This window comes from Rhinopithecus roxellana, chromosome 2, assembly GCF_007565055.1.
Source record: "Rhinopithecus roxellana isolate Shanxi Qingling chromosome 2, ASM756505v1, whole genome shotgun sequence".
NCBI classification, from domain to species: Eukaryota; Metazoa; Chordata; class Mammalia; order Primates; family Cercopithecidae; genus Rhinopithecus; species Rhinopithecus roxellana.
Window position 1 is genome coordinate 4,109,651 of NC_044550.1, and position 15,924 is coordinate 4,125,574.

A 15,924-nucleotide genomic window follows, 5' to 3' on the forward strand; every position below is an offset into this window, starting at 1 on the left:
CTCTTGGTTTCCCCCTCTCTCCGCCTGACAGCACCGCTCTCTCGCAGGCTCGCTCTTTCTCCTAGGTGATCCATTTCTAGGCAACGTGGGGCTGGTGCTGAAGCTGCCAGGCTCGCTCCTTGCTTCCTGCATCCCGCCAGGCGAACAGCTCCAAAAGCATCCTGCAACCCGCGGCGGCTTCCCTCCTCTGGCCCGGCCCCGCTGCTCGCGCCCGGCGCAACTCCCCCGCCACCGCGCCCCAGCAAACCGGCTCCCCGGGCCCGCCTCGCCAAGCTGCGTTCCGCGCCTCACGCAGAAAGGGAATTTTCTCTGCATTAGTATCTGCATTACCTTGAAGTTCACTTTTTCTACCCCTCTTGGAGAGGGCTTTTTCCCCCCTCCCTGGTGGAATCTGGCTGCTCCGCTTGGAATCTCCTAATCTTTCCTTTCCACTTAGATTCTGGCAGCGAAGACCAGTGATTCTCTGCGGGCTGTAGGGGCGGGGGCTGGGGTCTTTTTTGGTTGGGGAGGGTGCAGGGAAGGGGGCACATCCGGCGTGAAGGGGGTGTTGGAAGTTGCTGCGGAGCTGGGACCTGAGACCCGCGGCCCTCGCGCAGCGATGGGTCTGATCTGAGCTCCAGCCTCTCCCCCTGCCCAAGAGCAGTCGAGGCTGGATATATTTTTCAAAAGCCAAACTGCAAACAACTCTGGCGATGCCAAAATTCCCCTCCAAGTGACACGGCTTTGCGAAGGAGGTTTCCTCAGGCTGGGCTCTTTCTGTCATTCCCTTCTGCCTTTCTCGGAGACGATAAAAGGCTTTGCTCTGGCAATAGGAATTTAGAAAAAAAAAAAAAGAAAAGAAAACGCTGCGCTAAACTCCACCGTGACCTCAAACTCTTTGGACTGTTTGGAAAAAAAAAAAAAAGAAAAAGAAAAATTGGAAGAACATCCATCCTCCAAGAGAATCGGCATAGGAGGAGATGGAAGTTTTCCCCTTGCTCTTGGTTTTGTCCGTCTGGTGGTCTCGAACCTGGGACTCGGCGAATGCGGATTCGATCATTCACATCGGTAAGAAAGGGTTGGTGCAGCTCGTGGTTACTTTTCACCGTTTCAGTTCTCAAATGTTTCCCCTTTGCTTTCCCCCTCTCCGCCCTCTGTGTGTCTTGTTGAGGTGGCTTCAGTTCATTGCCTCTTCCCGCTACCCTTCCCTCACACTTGCCCAGTTTTCTGAAAGGATGTGGATACTCGAACCTCGACTGACTTGTGCTGTTGTTTCGCGGTGATTCGTGGAATGTGGCTGGGTGCGAGAGGCTCTCGAGTTGACCTGAGTGTGAGTGTGTGCGGGAAAGTGCAGGGGGATTCTGAGTGTGTGGGGAAAGGGAGTTTAATTGACTCTTCCATATTTTTTCCCGGATGTACATTTGCTCCATTAAAAAATTTATCTTTGGGGGAGCAGAGGAGATGTCACCTGTGAGATGAAAAGAATTGGGCCGGGGGCAGGGGGTGCGGGTAGGGGGCGCTCCCTTCGGATCGAACAGGTGGTTTTGCAACGTGAGCCGGCTGAGTTCGCCGCAGCTTAGTGCGATGGTGACGGGGTGCCGGATGCGCCCCCAGCCACCCTCTCTTCTGACGTCCTCTTGGCTTTATGATCCTCGCGTGGAGTCTTTGAGATGGTGGCGGGAGGGGCTGGCGGCAGTGTCGCCAAGGACTGGGAGTCGCGTGCCTCGCCTCCTCGGACACGCTCCCCGGGCCTGGCGCGGCGGCGAAACTGGCCCCGTGGCGCTTGGAAAAGCGAGGAAACGAATGCGCGCAGGCCGCTCCCAGGGTCTGCCTGGTAGATATCCGCCTTCCCTCGCCTCGCCTCTCCTCGCAGTCAACTCCGAGTAGCCGCGCAAGGCAGACAGCGAAGGCGCCAGGACTAATGCGGGCCCTGACTCTGAGAAGGACTGCCGAGCCGGCTCTGAGATGCTAGTGGCCCCACCTATTGGCAACCAGACAGGCCGGGACTGGCCGTGGCGAGCGGGGGCGGGCGGCGGGCTGCGCGTCATTATCATGCACAGCGCTCGCAGCTTCAGGCACCAACTCTTCTCACTTGCTAATCCGTGAGAGCTGAGCGGAGACAGGCTCTTGCAGCCTTTTCTCCGTTAATGCGACGAGTTCTTTTTCGGAAATTCGCTTCCCGAGTCAGCAAGGTTTCTTTGCTGGGCTGCAGAGAGGTTCCTTTGGGGGAATTTTTCTGGGCATAGGACTTTTATCTGTACGCATGGCTTGGTGTTCTGCAAATTGAGGTGACAGATGGGTCACAGCTTCTCCCCTTTCTGTACCCCTGCTTCTCCACCGCGCAACACACATACACATACACACACGTACACACACTCCTGGTAGGGGAACCTGCCGCAGGTGGCGATTGTGCCCGCCCAAGCGAGGGATTTGTGTCTGGCGTGCGCGCCCACAGTGGCCAGCCCCTCAGCTCCAGGGGGCTCCCTCTCTTGGTCTCAGACGCTGTCTTTGTAAACATGTCTGCCATTCTCTATCATTTATATCAGTAGAACTGTCTGTCTCTGTGCAAGGGGTAATGAGGTCAGGATTCAGAAAACCTAGCATTTGTGCATTAAGTAAATCAAACACTAATAGCTTGCCTGCTGGATCCCGTTTTGCCTGGGGGCTAACAGTGCCTGCAGATTCAGAACTTTTCAGCAAGAAATTATGGTCTCATTGAGTGGTTCAGCAATATTCTGATAGAGTTCAGAAATGAACTATGCTCCTTTTAAAGAAATGGCATACGTTTATATCCAGTTGTAAATGATTGGAGCGGGAATGCAAATATATAATCATAATACCTTTATACTCATTGTATGATTAGGGATTTCTGATGTAGGTTCCTCATCTCTCAAGAGGGAAGGCCTGTGGAAAAATGCTTTTTTTAATCGCTTATTCTGTGGTCTGCACGATAAATACATTATTTACAAATACCTACAGCTTTTGCTATCCCTTACTGTTAAATACTATTTTGCAATGCAGTCTGGACATCTGTTTCAAAATAGAACAAAACTGTTGTGTTTTTTATTTTATATACTGTTGTCTGTCAGAGGGACTTGGCTTACTTATTTATAATCACATTAAAAAAAGTAGCTGTGTACAAATTTAGAAGGTTGGTTGTATACATTAAATGTGTATATCCTACTAGCAGATATAGTTACTTCTGAGACAATTAATTTGACTTGAATACAATTAGTACATTAGGTGAGATACTAAGCTGTTGTAAAGACTATCTAATATTGTCATGGGGCTAGCAAATTGTTTCAAAATCTTTATCTTTCATAATATATTGAAAAACATTAACTCCTAAATAAAAAAATAAAAAATGATCACGGGTAGTATGTGTGTAATTCAGTGCCTCCACCCCTACTCGCAGCAAAAGTATAGTAAATTCAAAACCGAACGTCCATATTAAAATTGTAAAGCACCAGTTAACATGAACTGGATTAGTTTACTTACTTGGTTGAATAGGAAAAGAATTAATTTTCTTTAGGAGGTGATTGCCTTCATTTAAATATTTAACGTGAGAAATGTGTCTACGGGGAAATGTATTAGTTCAGGACTGAAGGAATGAATGTGATGAAACTGGAGGGAAAGGGTATTTCACTCTAGCGATGGAAGGAGATAGGAGGAATGAAAGGTTTTCCCAGCCTCATGTGATGTGTTCACGCAGAAAGTAGCTGCATTATGTAGTTCAGGCAAACTGGAAAGATAAAAAGACACTGCTCTAAGAGGCTTTTTATATACTGAATTATTTTGGTATTGAACCAAATTATATATACATGAAAATCATCTCCTTCTTTCTATTTCTCTTCAGTTTTTACCTCATGTCGGTAGTTTAATAAGGTCAATTACACATTTTGAACTCTAGTATGTTTTGTTAAACTTATTGATTCACAACAGTGATGAGACATAATGGTTAAACCATAATGATTGAAATGAAAATGTATTTATTTCAGTCAAAAATGCACAAGTTTATAATTACTTTGAGTTTCAATCAAATAATATTTTAAAATATTTAATAATTACATATATTTTATAATACACATCCACACGTAGATACACAACCATATAGTATTTAAAAATGAATCACTTCCATTGTGATCTTCTTTGCCCCAATAAAAGAAAGGTCTTTTCACATATAAAAACTATGCAATTTTGAATTATGCTTCTACTTTGAGCCTATGCATTGATTGAGTAATTTCATCAGACCCACATTACTTGATTGCTTAGAAGTTTCCTAATGATCTGCATGCTGTAGGAAGAACCAAAAAGTCGTGAGTAGAATGGCAATGATATTGTGTTTTATGAAGCTATTCAGAAGTCGCTCTGATTTATGTAGCTAGAAAGCTCCAAAGTCTTTGAGATTAGCTACGCTGACTGCTATTTTCTTCATACAGCAGTCGTCCCACACTCTTTACTCCCTAAACACAACAGGAGTTTAGAGCACTGCTTTAATTAAGCAGGGATTAGGTGGCATTTCCAGTCAACTGCACAGTTTGTTTTGCTTCATCTCAACTATGGAAGAGCTCACGTTTTAACAGTTTAATATATGCTCCTTTCTTTATCTGGTTCCTGTGCTCACAGAACTGATGGTAAATTAGCTATCCTCAGTTATATATCTCTACAAGAGAACACTCAAATGGTGTACTTATTCATATATTACACAAATCACTAGCATATTTTTATTGTTATCAGTCATAGTAAAATACCTTATGTCAACATGGAGTAGGAAAGATGCATTTATTCATGTTTTTCTTATAAACAGATGATACTTTATAGTCTGAAATCATAAACGGTGATATTATGTTTGAGAAACACAAGACAATCCACAGAATACTTTTATTATGAGAATGTTCAAATTAAAGTACAAAATCAGGTAAATAAAAGGTATCAACACATTAAAAACAATAATAGATTGTAAATGTAAAATACCAGTTATTCTTACTTCTACACTAAGGATTATTTTGTCAGTTATAGAATATAAAAGCTTTCACAGAAGATGTGCTGTTGTTCTACCAATTTTTTTTTTTTTTCATTTGGCTACATGATTTGCATTGGTTAATGATAACCCCCGGGACTCCTCAAGGATTTTTGGATTGTGTAAGATGTCTCAATGATATTTTATCCTCTTTCTACTTTTAGTAGTCGTTTGTTCCTGAAGTTCGTGATAACTGTGTAAACTTCTGGAAAGTACTAAGGGACTTGGCTTTACTATTCTTCTCTGTATCATTAATACAGTTATTTGAAGCACAATTCAAGTGTGTATTAAGTTAGACAACGTTGTTATTAATCAAAGATATCAACTATGACATGACTAATAAGCCATTACACTAAGGGCCTTTGCTTTCTACTCCAGGTGAAATGTACATCCACTAAATATCTGTTATAAATTTTAAGACAAATATGAATAAAAATCAAGGTGATTAACTTTTGATTTATTCAAAAATAAAAGTCAATTGAAATAGTTAGGAGCAATGGAAGATACACTTTATTCCATTCTGATATCTTAGGCTAATTTTATCATATGATAATTTTATCTTAAAGGACCATTGCAATTTCAAAACCACACTTTTTAATCTAGAAGTTTTTTTCTTCACCTATGTATATTACTTTATTTTAAAAAGTAAGATATTCACACTTCTATTGGATCATCATGATATTTTAGATTATAGACAGTCTATTTGTCTATTTTAGATTATAGACAGCATATTGGTGAGTGAAGTAATCACATAGTAATTATAGAAACTATTACTATAGGATAATGTTTATTAGAAAACACATTTATGGCTTATAAAGATGTCTTTGCCATTAGGTGTCACTGCATTCTGAGCTGTTTTCTTTTTTATTATTATTACTTGAAAACCACATGAAATATTTTGAAAATTCTCAGAAAAAAAGTAATTTTAATGAGTTTTGTAATGCTGCAAGATATAGGTAGTTTTTATTTTCAAACTAGAAAAATAAATATTATCCCTGTCTCTTATTCTTGTAAGAATTTAATGCTACAACATATCAACACACCTGATACCCTCTAAACAAATTAGATTGCTAGACATAGTGATACAATTTTTTTCTCGTATTTAAAATACAGGAGAAATGTCTTCTTAACCTAATACTTATTCTCTATGAATAAAATCTAGGACACCAGGAAGGATGCAAGTGTGTTTAATACTGCTGGAGTAAACACACATTGGTGAATAAAGTAGTTTGTTAAGCAGCTTCTAACTGTGGTAGCTCTGCTCACCTGTGGGATACTTGAGGTCCCAAACTGATTGTTGTTTGTGAGACAAAACATGTAAAAATAGAGTTGTGAAAAAAAAATACATGGACACAAATGTATCTAAAAAAATACCAACCATTGAGTTTTATGAATGACCATATATGTTTTCAGATAATTTTTGCCTGGTTAATTGTATGCATTGTATCAATTCCTTGCATAGTTCCACCTCCACCACTACCACTGCAAGTACCACAATTATAAGCTTTATTTGTCCATGTAAAACTCATGACTATGCTCACATAGTAATTTATTTGTTTTGTAAAAAGGCACAATCTTCTTTCTGGCATATTTCATTATAAGAATAATGGAGGATGAAATTTAGGGCAACTTTTAATCCGATAATTTAGTTTTAACATTGGCAAACTCACATTATTAGAGAATGCAAGACTAGGTTAAATGAGCAAATGAACAGTTTGCCTTATGTTAGATTTTGCCCTATACCAAAATTCATTAATTATTAGTTGGAATAATGTATTATTAACAACTCAGAGTAAAATTAAATGATTAGACAGTTGCCTAAAAGATAAGAAAAAATACTAAGGCAGTTCTGGAATTGATTATTAGAACATCTATGGATTCACGTCATTTAAATTGGTGAATTTTAGTATATTGATGTGGACACACATTTCAGAGAATTTGACAAATTCTCTGAATTTGTCAAACATAGCACATGGACAATGTTAAGGTATAATAAAAAAAAGTATTCTGGATTAGAATTTAGAAGGTTTTGGACTAAATCTCAGTTTATAAATAGTTAATTGAATATATTGGAAAGTTATTTAATTCTTTAGTCTTCATTTTTATTAACCCTAAAATAAGATTTAGACTAATGTTCATTTAATCTCTAAGACTATGTAAACTAAATGGAGAACAATTGCTATATTTAAGGAGTAACAGAAAGGAATTGGGTGAAGAGATACAGCCAAGTGTGGCGATAATTAGTAGTTGCCTGAGAGTGAACTTCAAAAAAGGAAATACAAGGGGAAATAAGGAACATAAAGTCTTAATTACTCAAATTAAGAACTCTTTAAATTGAAGATGTTTAGTTGCAAACGAGAATTATGTATATTTCTTCATCAGATATTCTAGATAACTAGTATCTGATTGAGACAGCTAGATTAGTTTTTTGTTTTCGATTTTGTTTTCACTTTGTCTATTATTAGTATCAAGGTATTACCTACAGCATTACTCCTATAGAACACTGCAAAATTAGTGTTTATTAACACTAACTGGAGGGACACTGGCCTTTAGAATTTGCAAACTGGGAGTGCATCAGGAATATTAACATATGCTTGATATCACTACAAAGAAAAAGTAGAGTATAAAGAAAGTAACCAATTAAAAGTTCTTCACTACACTGGACTCCTGCTTCAGGTTTTTATGTTTTTATCCCACTGTTGTTCACCAAGTAGTCATCAATGTGAAGCTGAGGCAGGATTGATCCCCCGAAAGCTTCTTGAGTAGTTAGAGAGAAGCCAAGTGAACACCAGAAGCTAAGCACTAAAGACCTACTTATGGTCTTAAATGTTCTTAAATCACTCTGTAGTCACATTCCTTATTAACAGATTTTTAAAATGAAAAACATTAGGTAATAAATTATATAACAATAGCAATTTGCTTATGTTTTTCTTTAAAATAATTAAAACTACTATTTTTTAAAAAATCTCATTTTATTGCTCAGACTACCTGGTCTATCCTAAGTAAGCTTAAATAAGGTATTTGCCTCCTTAATAAAGTCATTATAATTCTAGAAGTCAATATTCCTGAAACTGTATGGTAATATAAGCATTGCTACCAACATGTAGTATGTGTGCTAATTGGGAGAATTTTCTTTTATTCAGCAAACATTTTATTCTGAATCTACTTTGTATGAAGCATTGCTTCTAGTCTCTAAAATTAAAATGTTGAACCAGCAAGTTATGTTTTTGTATATAAGGAACTTATGTTCTCATGGAAGAGACAACCAGATAAGAAAATATATGATGTGATGTCAAATATTGATAAATGCTATGAAGTAAAATGAGGGAATGAAGGGTGACAAAGTACGTTTTCATTGGAATAGAGACTGGATCTAAAGAAAGGATGTGAACCATGTGGATATCTGATGAAGAATAATTCAGTCAGAGAATATAGCAAGAATGATGGCCATGAGATAAGACACTAAGAAAATCTGCTTAGTTTACTTAAGAAATATCTTTAAAGCCAATTGGAGTATAATTCTGTGAGAAAAGCAGGAAATGGAAGTAAATGGGGTCTGAGAGGGCACTGGGGAAGATTCTGTAGGGACTTACGGGTCATGGTAAGGGATTTAAATCTTCTAGGTGTTTTGGGTAAAGATAAAATGTGTGATATGAAATAGTTTGTATTTTAGAAAGATAACATTCTTTGCTTAAGTGCACTGGATAGAGTAGAAGTACAAATTGACAATAGCAAATTGGATCAAGGTGGTAACTTAGCTAAATGTACAGTTGTCAGATTGTGGACATAATGTGAAGATAGGAAAAACAGGATTTTCTGATAGATGAGTCAGGTGGGAGAGATCCAGAGTAAGTAAAGAGGCTTCCCAGGTATTTTACCCAAATACATGGGGTAAATGTGTTACTACTAACTAATATTCGGAATATGGGGGCATAAGCAAGTTTAGGGTACAAATCAAAATGTGCATTTATTAAATTTTGTATTTCTATTAGACATCAAACTTGAGAGTTTAAATTGGAAGTTTACTGTATGATCCTGAAATTTAGAGGTGAGTTTGGGATTTGAGCTGTATATTTGGGGAATATATCATTGTCAATATAGACTCCTGTAAGAATGGCCATAATCAAAGAATCAAAAAACAGTAGATGTTGGCAAAGATGTGGCAATCAGGGAGCACTCACACTGCTGGTGGGAATGTAACCTAGTACAGCCGCTATGGAAAACAGTGTGGAGATTTCTTAAAGAACCAAAAGTAGAACTACCATTTAATGCAGCAACCCCACTACTAGATATCTATCCAGAGGAAAAGAAGTCATTATTCAAAAAAGATACTTGCACGTGCATGTTTATAGCAGCACAATTCACAATAGCAAAATCGTGGAACCAACCCAAATGCCTATCAATCAATGAGTGAATAAAGAAACTCTGGTATATATATATATATATATATATATATATATATATATATATATATATATATGATGGAATACTACTCAGCCATAAAAGAGAATGAATTGACAGCATTTGCAATGACCTGGATGAGATTAGAAACTATTATTCTAAGTGAAGTAATTCAGGAATGGAAAACCAAACATTGTATGTTCTCACTGATATGTGGGAGCTAAGCTATGAGGACACAAAGTCATAAGAATGATTCAATGGACTTTGGGGACTTGCGAAGAAGGGTTGGTGGAGATAAAAAAAACAACAAATATGGTGCAGTGTATATTGCTTTGGTGATGAGTGCACCAGGTTCTCACGAATCTCCCCTAAAGAAACTTACTCATGTAACCAAATAGCATTTATACCCCAATAACTTAGGGAAAAATACAATTAAAAGACAAAAAATAATAATAAAATACATAAATAAAAATAAAGGAATGGAGAGGAAGACATGCAGAGAGAGAAGAGTTCCAAGACTTTGTCATTTAACATTCCAAAAGTTTGAGTCCAAGGAGAACAGGGCATGCAGGAAAAGAGAAATATGAGTAGCCTGTGAGACAGGAGGAAAACCAGCAGTACATGGTATTCTGGAAGCCATGTGAGAAAAGTAATTCTAGAAGGAGAAGTGAGAAACCTTGTTAAATTGTATGTATGAAAATGGAGATTTGATTGCTGGGCTTGAAAATGTTGAGTACAAAGATTACTTTAAAGGAAGTGCTTATAGTGGACTATAAGTGATAAAATACTGATTGTAGAGAACCCGAAGACTTAATAGGATATGAGGAATTCTATGAGTTTTGTCATAAGAAAGTGGTAAGGAAGGGAATATTAGGTAAAGGGAAGGATTTCCTTTCACAGCTGGGCATTGGTATATATATGATAATTTTCTAAATATTCAGTCATAAGAGAAGTATCAGTAAAATGATTTAAAATTGATACACCTTTTTCTTTCAACTTATATGATTTCTGAGTTTGGATAGAAAACGTTCAAAAGGAAACCTGTTTTTATTTTCTCTCTCTCTCTCTCTCTCTTTTTTTTTTTTTTTTTTTTTTTTTTTTTTTTTTTTTTTTTTTTTTTTTGGTGATTTGAATCAAGTGACACCAGGCCAAACATAGTGAAATTAACCTGACAGAGAAGTTTAGAATTTAGATTTCATTTAGTTTCCCAGATTGCCATTCAAATATCATAGAAATTTTTTATCTGAACTTAAGAGCAGACTACATTTTACATAGTATTGCTATAACATTACAAATGTCATAAATATTTAGTCATTTAGTAATGTACTAATTGCAGGAACACACAATATTTCATTCTGTTAGTGGTATTAAAATGCATAAAATTATTTTGTTATAATAGACAAATTTAAATCCATTGTAAATTTCCTCTGAGTAAATGCTGTTATGAATTTGATTTGCTTAAAACATCACTTTGGAAACACATTTTTAAAGTTTTTAATGTGTAGGGGGACATAAAGGATATATGTGTTGAGGATCCCTAATCCAAAAATCTAAAATCCAAATGCCCCAACATTTGACACTTTTCAACACTGACATGATACCACAAATGGAAAATTCCACACCTGACCTCATGAGATGGATGCACAAAATTATGGAAAAAAGTTTTATGAAATTACCTTGCCTTCTGGCTTTGTGTATAAGGTATATAAGAAGCATAAATGAACTTAATGTTTACTTGTAGTCCCATCCCCAAGCTATCTCATTATTGATATACAACTACTCCAAAATCTGAAAAAATTCTGAAATCCAAAACATTTCATGACCCAAGCATTTCAGATAAAGGATACTCAACCTGTAGTAATTACAGGGCAAAGTTTATCATTACAGCATAGAAATTAAATAGATACAATAAATTCATTAGGCATATTGTATTCGTATGATTTCTGTGACACATTTAAATATTTCCTTTTATGGATCTTTTACTTTGTGCTAAAAATGGGTGATAGATTTTTCAGTCATAGGTGGACATGAGGAAAGGAAATGTTCTAAATTTAGTAACCTCAGATTTCAACCTTTTGAATACGAATCTTAGTTCTTTCATTAGTATTAATATACCCATAAGTTGTGTATTTTGATTTTGCACCTAAAATAATAATATCTGTACTAAAATAAGCATGCTAATAGCAGATGAATAATATTTTTTGTGTTATTTGTTGTTATAAGTGTTATGTCCTCTATGAAAACATTTCATCTTGTGGAAACAATGTGATATGGATGTCACATGGTTGTTTCTGCTCTGATACATCTGTTAATTGGTATGTAAATATGGAATATTTGAACGATGAGAAGATAGGAGTCTTACAGTTTGAGAATAGCAATGACTGACAAAAAATGCAAATTGTTTTCTGGCTGGAGCCTAGGAACTTAATTAATGAAATACAGAACATTGAAAGATATTTTCTATTTACTAGTTCGTAGCTTCTTGGGGTGGTGAAATACCATTTGAAGGAAATGCTACATGGACTTAGATCAAAACTTAAGTTGGAGTGAAACCCTAACACTGCTGAAGTGTTTACTATATGTAACTTCAACATCATTAAAATGTCATATTATTGATTGGCTTAATATCTTAAAATCCAAAGACAAGATAGTATCTTAGTAGCTGTGGTGAGACAAGAGAACTAGTCCTGGCTACATGCGGTGGCTCACACCTGTAATCCCAACACTTTGGGAGGCTGAGGCGGGTGGATCACCTGAGGTCAGAAGTTCAACACCAGCCTGACCGACAGGGTGAAACCCCGTCTCTACTAAAAATACAAAAATTGTCTGAGCATGGTGCTGTGTGCCTGTAATCCCAGCTACTCAGGGGCTGAGGCAGGAGAATTGCTTGAACCTGGAAGGTGGAGGTTGCAGTGAGCTGAGATTGCACCATTGCACTCCAGCTTGGGCGACAAGAGTGAAACTCCAACTCAAAAAAATAAAAATAAAATAAAAAGAGAAACCATCCTGTTGTTCTGTTGCATGATGTTTAAAGTGAATTCAAATCCAGAAGACTGATTCCTCCTTCTGATAATCTCTGCAATCTGACCACAGACAAAATTGTGTTGGTGATTTAGTGGTAGTTGCTATCTTGCTACTCAGAATCCAGATCTCCTTTGCTGCTTCTGTGAATGGAAACCGTTGAATTTTCTTTTTAGATATACCGACAACTCTCAGCATAGCCCAGTGGAAGCATGGCCTATGTGAGAACCATTATACATTTCTTCCTAAATTGTTTTTCAATTTGTAACACCTTATAAATGTGGGTGATGCTTCATCCACAGATGTAAGAGGGACTGCTCTTCTCTCGTGTTGTAATCATGGTGAGTTTTGGACATTTTCTATAATCCATTAATTTCAAACTGAGAAATTATGACTCACATTTCATGTTCCATTTGCAGAACATATTGATTTAGGATTACATGAAACCATAATATGTGACATTTTTGGGTGTTTCACCAGATGTTTTTAGATCTGTTATGTTGTTATAGGAATATAGCTCATTGACAAAAGACAAGTTTCATATCCTTAGAACTTTCAGGAGTATCTGCCTTCTGAGAAAATATTATAACATTAGGAAGCTGAAGGTAAAACAATTCAAAACTCCCAGCTGAACGACTGTGGTCTACTATGGCACTGGAGATTGTGATAATTCAATAAATGCCGTTTTTATGGCAGCCTAAAGGTGCCATAAAAGCATATATTTTGGAAAAAGACATATAAATGGGATCAGGAGGTTATCACATACAAATGGTCTTTATAGTAGAAATCTCATTTCTCAGCTTTCTGATGGTTCATCATATTGTTGCTATAGGCTACAAAGTAAATACAATCATGCCAATTTCAGATCTAAGGAAGAATTATTTTTTAATTCTTTTATTTTTTTTTTTAAATAGATGTCAGTAGTTCTCATGCAAGCTTAAGTAATGAAGGAGGAGGCATTAAGATTTGGTTATTTTGTAATTAATTAAGCTAATGAGATCTTTTCTAAATTTAATACCGTACATCAGATATTCCATTAAGCATGATTTCTTGGGTAGAGAAAAATTAAATTGCCTTTTTGCTCTCACTTTCGAAGTTAATAGTACACTGTTCTTTCATATTACTAATCTATCCTCACTGCTGTATGTATAAAACATCAGTGAAAATGATAGTTTTATGACATTTGACATTCATGACATTTGACATTTATGACATTTGACCATGATGGAAAAAGTCTCCCTATGGCAGAAGTAAAATAAAGTTTCTTTACAAGTGGCATAACTATTATTAGGAAAATATATTTATATAGACTTTTAATTATATAGATGTAATTGAAAACAAGAAAAACATTGAAAACTGAACATAACAGATTGTTCACAATCTAACTGGCCAATGCTTCTATTTTTCTCCACAACAGTTCATGTTGTGGTTAATAAACAGTTAATAAATAGCAAAACTGGCTGCTTTGACTTTTTTCTTTTTATTTTTCCTGTCCACTCTTCAGTGGCAATACTAATGAGCAGTGAAATGGCCAAAAGCAAGGAAAAAGGAGCAAAGGGTTTTAGATATTCTGTAAACCAGAAAATCAGTCCCTGACTGTTCATATGCACAGGCTTGCTGAGAAGAAATGGTTTTATTTTCTCAAAATATCACCCAGATTCTGAAGATAGAACTTGCTCTTGGCTGCTGAGTTAGTAAGAGGAGTGAAGCTTTTAGGCCACTAAAGAATAATAAGCTGAATGACACTGACTGGGAGCAAAGTGAAGAATATTATCGCAGAGAAAAAGCTGCCCTCCAGGGGTAATGCTGCCCCAGTGATTGGCTCAGTTGTTTGCATCATATTTATGGTGATTTTTAATTAAAATGAAATATAAATTGCAGCTATACTACTTAAAAACTTTAGGTAATTATGTATAAACTGGGTTGTATTGATATTCCTGTCAATACACATTGAGTCTTGAGCATCTACATTGTATGTACCCTGTTGACCTCCTGTTGATGGTATGTTATAGACCATGAAGAGAAATTTGAATATTGCACTCTTAAAAAGGAATTGCGAAGCACATGACAATGATAAATGCAAAAATCTGATTAGCAATTAATGGAGGGAAAAGGGGAGAAGGGAAGGTGATGTGATGGAGAGGTACATAGTTTCAACGTTATTGATGGTGTTTTATTTATTAAGTTGGGTGGTTGTTTCACAACTGTTGATTTTATATATATATGTGTGTGTGTGTATATATATATATAAATTTTTTTTTGGTAAGCAATAGTGTATCTGTTGTTACTCTGCTCATAGAGAAATCGACTGGTTTAGTTCTCTTCCACTTTGGTTAGGAAATAAGTTTTTTTCTTTTAGGCCCCTCCATCAGGTAGAGTGACTAACTTTCCAATTCTCTTTGGAGAGAAAGAGAGTGCATACTATATGTCAGGATTATAACTTTTTTCTTTTTTTTTTTTTTTTTTTTTTGAGACAGAGTCTCACTCTGTCACCCAAGCTGGAGTGCAGTGGCACGCTCATGGCTTACTGCAGTCTTGATTTCCTGAGCTCAGGCGATCCGCCCACCTCAGCCTCCCTAATGTTTGTATTTTTTGCAGAGGGGATTTCCTCATGTTGCCCAAGCTAGTTTCAAACTCTTGAACTTAAACAATCTGCCCACCTCAGCCTCCCAAAGTGCTGAGATTACAGGCGTGAGCACCATGCCCAGCCAGTAGGACTATTAAATAGCAAGTTAGAGAAGAATTCGGAAGTCTGTCTTCAATCACAGTGATCCCTGTGATGGATTCAATAATCAAGTTGCCTTTCTCTACCATTTAGAAAAGCATCTTTGAATGTTTGTTTCTTTTTTTTTTTTAATTATACTTTAAGTTCTAGGGTACATGTGCATAACGTGCAGGTTTGTTACATATGTATACTTGTGACGTGTTGGTGTGCTGCACCCATCAACTCGTCATTTACATCAGGTATAACTCCCAATGCAATCCCTCCCCCTTCACCTTCCCCATAATAGGCCCCGGTGTGTGATGTTCCCCTTCCCGAGTCCAGGTGATCTCATTGTTCAGTTCCCACCTATGAGTGAGAACATGCGGTGTTTGGTTTTCTGTTATTGCGATAGTTTGCTGAGAATGATGGTTTCCAGCTACATCCATGTCCTTACAAAGGACTCATCCTTTTTTATGGCTGCATAGTATTCCATGGTGTATATGTGCCACATTTTCTTAATCCAATCTGTCACTGATGGACTTTTGGATTGATTCCAAGTCTTTACTATTGTGAATAGTGCCGCAATAAACATACGTGTGCATGGGTCTTTATAGCAGCATGATTTATAATCCTTTGGGTATATACCCAGTAATGAGATGGCTGGGTCATATGGTATTTCTAGTTCTAGATCCTTGAGGAATCGCCATACTGTTTTCCACAATGGTTGAACTAGTTTACAATCCCAACAACAGTGTAAAAGTGTTCCTATTTCTCCACATCCTCTCCAGCACCTGTTGTT

General features: G+C 37.0%; 1 protein-coding gene across 2 annotated transcripts in view; it reads left to right on the forward strand.

Annotated features, from left to right (window-relative positions):
• Nucleotides 1–243: 243 nt before the first annotated feature.
• The window catches only part of GRID2 (glutamate ionotropic receptor delta type subunit 2), a 1,566,068-nt gene continuing 1,550,387 nt past the window's right edge, over nt 244–15,924 (forward strand). Inside the window, exon 1 of one of the 2 annotated variants that reach the window (XM_030916966.1) lies at nt 244–1,047. In XM_030916966.1, coding sequence (XP_030772826.1) covers nt 960–1,047 — 88 coding nt within the window. In that variant the 5' untranslated portion in view covers nt 244–959. The remainder of the gene's footprint in view (nt 1,048–15,924) is intronic. The other variant, XM_030916977.1, reaches the window with a different exon arrangement.